This window comes from Bidens hawaiensis, unplaced genomic scaffold (assembly GCF_021521415.1).
Source record: "Bidens hawaiensis isolate Kalapana, Puna unplaced genomic scaffold, B.hawaiensis_p1.1 tig00023430_1, whole genome shotgun sequence".
In the NCBI taxonomy this organism is placed as follows: Eukaryota; Viridiplantae; Streptophyta; class Magnoliopsida; order Asterales; family Asteraceae; genus Bidens; species Bidens hawaiensis.
The window spans coordinates 109697-118170 of NW_027493683.1; the positions used below are offsets into that span (position 1 = coordinate 109697).

Here is an 8474-nt window from a genome sequence, read left to right on the forward strand (position 1 = left end):
ACCTCATCCGAGTCCATGCTCACTTCCAATCACCGGACTCCTCTTCCACCAGAATGGGAAAAACATTAGCCTTCCAATTCAAACTGATCCGTTGTTGAATCCTGCTCACCGATTTACTTAGAACCCCAATCAACACATACGAGACATCATCATCTTCTTCAGATATGTTCGCAGGTTGGACCACAACACCAAATTTGGATCCAATGTCATTAATCACCTGTTCAACCGCCAAACATAACGGGACCCCATAGACTTTAATCCATGCAATACGTTCAAAATCAAGAACCTGTCCATCCCACTCTTCCATCCTCTCAAAAACCGAATCCCACACTTCTTTTCTTTCTAAAAACAACTCTTTCTTTTCTTTATCTTCAAACACGAGGATAACCAAAAAACTCTTCTGTTAACCAAATAGCACTAACTCTTCTAACTGGGTTTTTGTTAATAATATATACCGTTCAGAAAAAAGAAGTTGAAAAAAGAAAAAACATGGCAATCCTTAAGGTACTATAGTCCCAAGTGGTGCTAGCAATAGAAGAGTTATATTCCCAAGTGTTGCTCGCATTTTAAGAGTTGGTGCTATTTGGTTAACAGAATTCTCCAGAATTAGGATGGAATTGGAATTAATCCTGTGAAAGTTAAGGTCTAGTTGGCACATAAAAAGAATTGTATATTCCACCATTCATTGGAATGCAAGAATAAGAATCATTCAATACTCATGGAATTTTTCAACATTTCAATAGAATAGAATGGTAGCCAATTACCAAAATATCATATATTACCATCTTCTCCATTAAATAATCTAATTCCAGTTATATATTCCAATTATTAATTTACCAACCAAACTTAATTCTATTTTGATTGGAATTAAATCTGATTCCATCAAATTCCAATTCCTTTCAAGATTCCAATTCCTACAAAAAATAATTCTACGAACCAAACGACCCCTATTGAAGTTAAATCTAATTCCATCAGATTTCAATTTCTTAAAAAATAATTACAAACCAAACGACCCCATGGTTAACCCTAAGAGACGCCAAAGAGGTGGTGATATCTTCAAGTGGTGGTTTAAAAGTCCAATTCATTCAAAAATAATTCTACAAACCAAACGTCCCCTTACGTCCCCTTGGTTAACCCCTATGAGATGCCAACAAGGTTGTGATATCTTCAAGCGGTTGAGGCTTATGTGCATCAGTGTAGATTTAGAAGCTGGTTTAAAAGTGTGTGATAGCCATTTTATAAAACCATATAGCCCAGAACAGCCACCAAAGATTACTTTGAAACCAAAACCAGTTTTGATACTGGTTTGAAGTCAAAACAGGCTTGAAACCAGTTAAAGCTAAACAGATTAAAAACTGGTACTGGTATAGAACAAAACAAGTTTCAAATCAATCCTTCCACTTAAAACCGCATTCAAACCAAACCAGCTTGAAATTGGAAAAAGAAAAAACGGAGTTGTGGCAATCCAAAAGCCAGACCATTACTAGCGTTTAAGATCAAAACATTCTAAATTAAAGTCGTATTATAAGCCTACCGTAAACATTCAACGTATAGCCTAGCTTTGCTTGTAAATAAAAACGTTTTTAATCTTTGGATCATCAGCATTCAACCATGTAGTGTATTCTGTGATTGTATATTTAAAGAACGCTAAATCAATTAGTTGAACAGATAATAGCAAACATAAAAAATCGAAAAACAGATTGCAGCTAAATCATTTCAATATTACACAAACTGAGTCAATTTTAATACCATTTCTTCATGAGACATCCAAGAATAAAAAGTGAAAAACTAACATTTTTTATTCTTCCAACAATCAATTGCTTCAAACAAGAAGCTCAATTAACCCATGGCATACTTCTGTGTCCAGCTGCGAGCAGTGGCCTCGTATTTGGACTTGTCAGTTTTGTACATATGGGCAATTTCTGGAACCAATGGGTCATCAGGGTTCGGGTCGGTTAACAGAGAGCAGATGGAAAGCAACACCTGCCAAACACACACACTTTCAGAACAAAGCAATCAAGATTTGAAGCAATGATAATAATAAGAATGACAGATAGATCAGACCTTGGAGATTGTTAGTGCTGGGCTCCATTGCTCCTTGAGGATATCTAAACATATGCTACCATTGCTGTTGATGTTTGGGTGAAACACCTTGGTCCTAAACGCAACCTGAATATTCACAGCATTGTACTCAAATGTTAACAAATCACACTAAATCATTCGTCTTTTGAGCATGTTTTAACAGAGTGGCTGCAAGAAAACTACCTTTGGGGGCTTGAAGGGATAATCAGGAGGAAAATGAATGTTAACGAGAAACACCCCACCAGAGTACGGGCTATCAGAAGGTCCCATGATGGTTGCTTGCCAATGGAACATGTCCTCAGCAACCGGACCTGTTATTTAAACGCATCTTGTCAGCAATATAACATGAATCGATGTCTTGAATGGTCAAAAGCCAGGTTGTTAATAAAAAGGTTTTACACACCGAGTTGAATTACTCAAAAAAAACACACCAAACAACAATTAGTGAGCATTCTTGATTAAAAAGGTCTAAATGCACACACCCATGTACAATATATAGGCATACCACACAACTTGCCAGCAATATAACACGATTTGACAGCTCAAATAGTCGAAACACAGGTTGTTAACAAATACTTTGAAATGCATATGCTGAATTAGTCAAAGAGAGGTAGCATGCCAACCAGTAATTAACGGGCAATCACAATCTTGACTAAAAAAACATTAAATGATTGAGGTGGCACGCCAACCAGTAATTAACGGACAATCAAAATCTTGACTAAAAAACATTAAATGAACTAGCTGAATTATTAATTAGAAATAGCACAAAGTGCATCCTCAGCATAACAATAGTACAAGGGGTTGAGATCAAACATGTTTATTGTTCAATCATTACGGCAGAATTATTAATTACAAATAGCACACAGCAGGCAGAACTTCACCATACCCCTACCTAAAATGCATCCTCAGCATCATAATAACACATGTTGTAGCGATCAAACATCTTTATCGATCAACAATTACTCACAACGTCGTTAAAAACAAAAGATTTCACATTTAACTTAACCACATATGAATTAGTCAAACCATGCTTACAACAAGGCATAGATAAACACTGACTTAATCTTATGCCACTTAAGATTCAAGTCAGCATTAAAACATATTTTTGTTCAACAAACAACAACTACAATCATCACACCATAAAATACCAGCAAAATACACTAAACATCATGTTTAATTCATCATCAATCATAAACAAAGAATCAAAATCACTCAGTTAAAAACAAAATTAGCTCATTCTGCATACTAAAATCCTAAATAGCAGAATTAAATCTCAAAAGACATAAACTAGCTACTTCAATTTACATCAATTGAGAAAAAACCAGCCTAATTAGCACCTTAATTACTTGTCTAAAACACTATTCAATCAACATAAACCTAACATTCAACCACTAGTACACTAAATCACAACACAATTAACAATTTAAACCAAAACCATCTGTTTTACCAGCACTGCATGACGTAGGCGGATCCTTCTGCAAATCCTTGAGTTCCTTAATGATACGCTTTGATGCCATCACCACAAAACAAACCCTAATTTCAATCAAACAACACAAATCTCGGTCAACGACGACGTCAATCAAAATAATCAAGTCAACAATCACAGATCTACACTTCCTTGACCACATACACATACACAAACAATTACATCATCTATACATATAATTATCTAAATACACAAATTATACAATAAGTTGGTATAGGTCAATTACTGTACCTGATCGAAGAGATAGGGAAGCGAATCAGAACAAAAGCGTTGAATTTGAGAGCCAATCGAATGGAAATGAAATTGGGGAAGAAATTAGGATTTTGGTTGATTTTGGTGACATTTGATTATATAGAGGGTTGGGCTTCTAGAATTTTCGGTGTTAGTATTATTATTTTCATTTTCAGTGTGGGGCCTGGCAACTTGGCGTGACATAAACGCCAGAAACTGGACTGCGTCCGTCCGGCCCAATTTTGACTCCTTTTTTTCTTTTTATAAACTTTTTTTTAATAAAGTTGAAGGGTTGGTCCAAGTAAATGTACTTTCTAGATATGATGTTTGTTTTTGTATAACGTGATATATTCTTATCATCAACGTGACATTATGTGATTTGTAGGCTATTTTACTAGTGGATGCAATATTGAAGAAACACTAATTGACCCCGGGCAGATTACGGATAATCTGGGGATTAAGTAGATGTTTCCCACGAGGGGTTATGTCCGGCAAAGATGGTGCTTCTGGTGACCTGCAAAACAGACACCGTGAGCTCGTCACTTAGAAGGGGGGGGTACCTCCTTGTGACCACCCTCCGGCGTGAGAATCAGACTAGATTGCTCTTGAATATAAGTGTATATTAAGAGATTGCTAGAAAAGATAAGATGTGATGAAGTAATGTAATGTTTCCATACCATTCCAAGGTGTTGGAGTATTTATAGCCGAATGTAGGTTTCCAAGCAGGTACAGCCGGCTGAATAGTATTCATGTTCTGCCAACTGTGGGCTACGCACGTGCCATGCTGGTGGTTGGTGGGTAGGCAGCGGCTGATAGTGACCAGGCCGGCTGTGTACTATTCCTGTTCCACCAACTGCAGGCTATGCACGTCCTCCGACAGGTTAGTGAGTAGGCAGCGGCTGATAGTGACATACAGTACAAGAGCGTGCTGCTCGTCATACTGTTGTCAGTGAGCTGTCGTATATTTGGTCAGATCTTTTGTCCATACCTCGTCAGGTACAGTACAAAAGATCCTCCAGTGTCGTACGGACTGGCTCGTTTGTGCGGGAGTGTTCCCGGCTTGCTCACTCCTTCTTCAGGTGACATTACTGAATTATTTAAGAGTTAAGTGCCTTGTGCGTGTAGCCTTGCTGCGCGGGTAGCCTTCCCTGATGGCTAGTATCCGTTGCTGCGGGAACAGGCGGAGTACGTCGACCATTGGGAGGCTTTTCCTGCGAGAACAGCTTGCGTACTGCGCGTAAGGACGTCACGTCTCTGAGCATGGTGGGTCCTGCGGATCCAGTTGGTTTCTGCGCAGACGTCTCTTCAAGGTGAGTCTTGCGAGTTTAGCCTTTGCGCAGACGTCCCTGTTGAAGGTGAGTCTTGCGGGTTCAACTGCGCAGACGTCCCTCTTTGAGGTGAGTCTTGCGGGTCCAACTGGGCTCTGCTGGGACCTACCTCTTCAAGTCCCCCCAGTCCAATGTTCTTCTCATGAATTGTTAATAAGTAAGGTGAACTTTTGGACTTAAGCAAAGGGTTTTGAAAAGGGTTTAGTTTTAAGGTTTTCCATGGGGATTCTTCCCGCGGAAGTCCTAATGTCACGTGCAGAGATTCCCGACTTTTCTGCTTGATCTTTGGGTATGATGCGGGTAGGTCTGTAACCTCCTCGCAAGTCAGGAGCGTTGAGTTCCACTTGTATAGATTCTCCATGAGGTTTTGGTAGTTTTGAACATAGTGATCAATTATGTTAAAACAACCAATTCCATCTTGGAGCTTCAAACAATCTAGTTCTCGACGTTCCCGCTATGCGGGGATGTTATTCCCGTTTCCGCAAGCATGGCCCAGAAGATCCTTCTTGGTTTCAATTCCATGCGGAGTGCTAGGTATGTGAAGGGTTTCGCCTTTACACTGTACCCGCACTCGTCTTATAGTTACTTTACTTCCAAGGTATTCCTGGCTTCAATTCCCTGCGGGTGCTAAGTATGTGAAGGGTTTTGCCTTGACACTGTACCCGCACCCGTCTTATAGTTACTTGGTCGCCGAGGTATTCTTGGCTTCAATTCCCTGCAGGTGCTAAGTATGTGAAGGGTTTTGCCTTAACACTGTACTCTCACCTGTCTTATAGTTACTTGGTTGCCAAGGTAAGGGGTATAGTCCCGCTTACTTTTGAATCTTTTTGAAATTCGAAGAGTTGGTGAAAGGATAAGAACAGTCCAAACTGTTGAAACGCCATCCGACGGTTTCTTCTGACAGTGTCAGGACGTGCAGGAAGTTATGACGACGTGACAGTATATGGTCATTCCAGACGCTTTTTCAGGCGCGTGGGCGCGAGTTTTCGGGCGCGTGGCCGCGAAGTTTACGGCACGCGTCCTGTCAACAGCTGTTGCCAGCTTGCTTTTTCCACGTGTCATAGTTTCATTGCACCAGCGTTTTCCTCTCTCTTCCGCATTAAATTCATCGCATTCATTGCGATGAGTATATAAAGGGAGGAGAGGTTGCATCTCAACTCACAGTTTCACCTCTCTTCTTCTTCTAAACGATTTCCGGCGAATACTCTAACTTTTCTGTCGAGCATTCTCCTGAAATCGTTCTTGTTTACATCCCAAACATGTCTTCTCATGATCCTGAGGTTACTATCGAGGAGTCCGATGTATACCTCGAGAATCCGTCGTCCACGTCGGACAGGGATGACAAGAGTACTGCTGGCGAGTGCCAGTGTGCTCTTCCGGTCGACCTTTATCAGTACGTCGTCAGGAAGTTCATGCTCGAGCCTTTCGAGCCTGAGTTTCCTGCACCTCATCAGACGGTGTACGATGCCCCCAAGGGCAAGATAGGGGTGTACGCTGCATTCTTCGTCTATGGGAATCTCAGGTTCCCACTGACGAAGTTTGTATACCGTGTTCTAGAGAGACACGGTGTGCATCTGACTGAGGTACACCCAATGGCGATCGCCAAGATCCGCCATTTCAAGTGGGTGTGTCTCATTCTGGGTGTGGAGCCCCATGTTGACCGCCTGATGACCTTCTATTCCTGGAGGTGCATCCAGGGGTGGTATACCTTGGTCAATCGGATCAAGGGTTTGAAGATCTGCGCTACTGAGCGCAGTCTTCGATCTTGGAAGCGGGAGTTCTTCTATATCTCCGCTCGCGTCGTCCCCATAGCGATGACGTTCAAGAACGGGAGAGCTCTCCCGAACCTTCACGCCTCCAACTACCAGGAGGCGGAATGGTTCTCCAAGGTTTCCCGGATCCAGTCTCCGGTTTACCGCTTTGCGGAGTCCGGGATGGTGATGCTCGGGATGAGCCGGGTGTGGAAGGAGGCGTCACAGATTCCCATCGTCCTCGAATACGGTTTGAACTCTGTCCCTTACGGTATGCTTCATATTATCCGTTAATTTAGTGTTTTTGTTCTAACCGTTTTTTCTTTTTGTTTTCAGAGGGAAACGACTTGCAGTCTCTCCTGCAGCCGCGGGAGAGTGATACTCCCGCTCGGATGGGTACTCGTGCTCTAGATGAGAACGAGTTGTCCATCCTTGAGCAAACAGCGGATCGGTTCGTGGAGGTCTACCCGCCAGGCCACGAGATCCTGAGCGCCAGGCGGCCAGGTAAAGAACTTTTTGACCCTCGCCCTCTCAATGCTCAAACCTATGCGGGAATTCCTCTAATTTTGTCATCTTCTGATGAGGAATCCGCAGATGGTTCTTTCTTGGCGAGGAAGAAGAAGGCTGCCGGCGGGAAGGGCAAGGCGAAGGTTGTCTCCACTGCCGATCAGGGGAATCGGTCAGAGTCGGAGACCGAGAGTGAAGAGGTGGCGGGGAACCCTGGTGGTGATGAGACCACTGTTCCGGAGGTTGAGACAGCTGTCACCTCCGGGCAGCCTAGTACAACGACGGTGACCGGCGTGAAGAGGCCGGCTCCATCGGGTTCGTCCCCGCCTATTCGCACATTCAAGCTCAAGATGACTCGTAAGTGTAAACTTTAACTTTAACTTCATATCTTTCCGCCATTATATTTAAATATGTTGTCTTCATGCAGGCGTGGATGCAACCGCATTCCAGGGTGGAGCGGGGAGGAGCACTTCTGGACCTATGACGGTAGGTTTGGTCAACCTACCCGAGGCGATGACCCAGGCGGCTGCGCCTGCTTCACGTGTTGGTTCAGTTGCTCACTCGGTTGAGGCAACTGTTCCAATTGTGACGTCGTCTCCGCCGGCTGTCAGTGCCATATTCACTGATTCCTTCACTGAGCCGGTGGTGAGTTTTTCTGCTGGCTCTTCCGCAGCGGCGACCACGGTTGTGAGTTCACCTCCGGTGAGTTCACCTCCGTTTGTTCCTACGACAGCGGCTTCAACCGCGCCTCCGGCACCGGCGACCACCTCGCCCCCGGCCGGTTCAGCAGGTACGTTTGGGGTTGGGGCGTCTAGCCAATCTCTGTCTCCTTCCCATCTGCCTGACCTCTTGGATGGATATCCGTTAGGTTCGGGTGATGGGTTTGGCGGCTACAGGCCTGTCGTCGACCCTACAGGTGCGTAGGGTTATTTTGGCCTGTTATGTTTTTTTTTATCATCTTTTCCTAACTGCTTTTTGTTTTTGCAGTGTCGGATTCGAATGAGGTGTTTGTTCCGCGGTGGAACATCCGCCGGGGAACCACCCTTCGGACGGTTGTGGACTGCGTCGAGTGGGCGCGCCACGCCGCCC

At 43.5% G+C, this 8474-nt stretch overlaps 1 protein-coding gene across 1 annotated transcript; it reads right to left on the bottom strand.

The window, feature by feature from the left end:
* Positions 1-1691: 1691 nt before the first annotated feature.
* On the bottom strand, positions 1692-3637 carry LOC143567574 (ubiquitin-conjugating enzyme E2 28-like). The gene is made up of 4 exons (XM_077053964.1): positions 3530-3637; positions 2266-2393; positions 2065-2169; positions 1692-1983 (listed from the first exon to the last, which is right to left on the bottom strand). Exons 1-4 carry the CDS (start codon positions 3597-3599, stop codon positions 1840-1842), a joined length of 447 nt encoding a protein of 148 aa, XP_076910079.1. The 5' UTR covers positions 3600-3637; the 3' UTR covers positions 1692-1839.
* Between the last annotated feature and the right edge of the window lie 4837 nt (positions 3638-8474).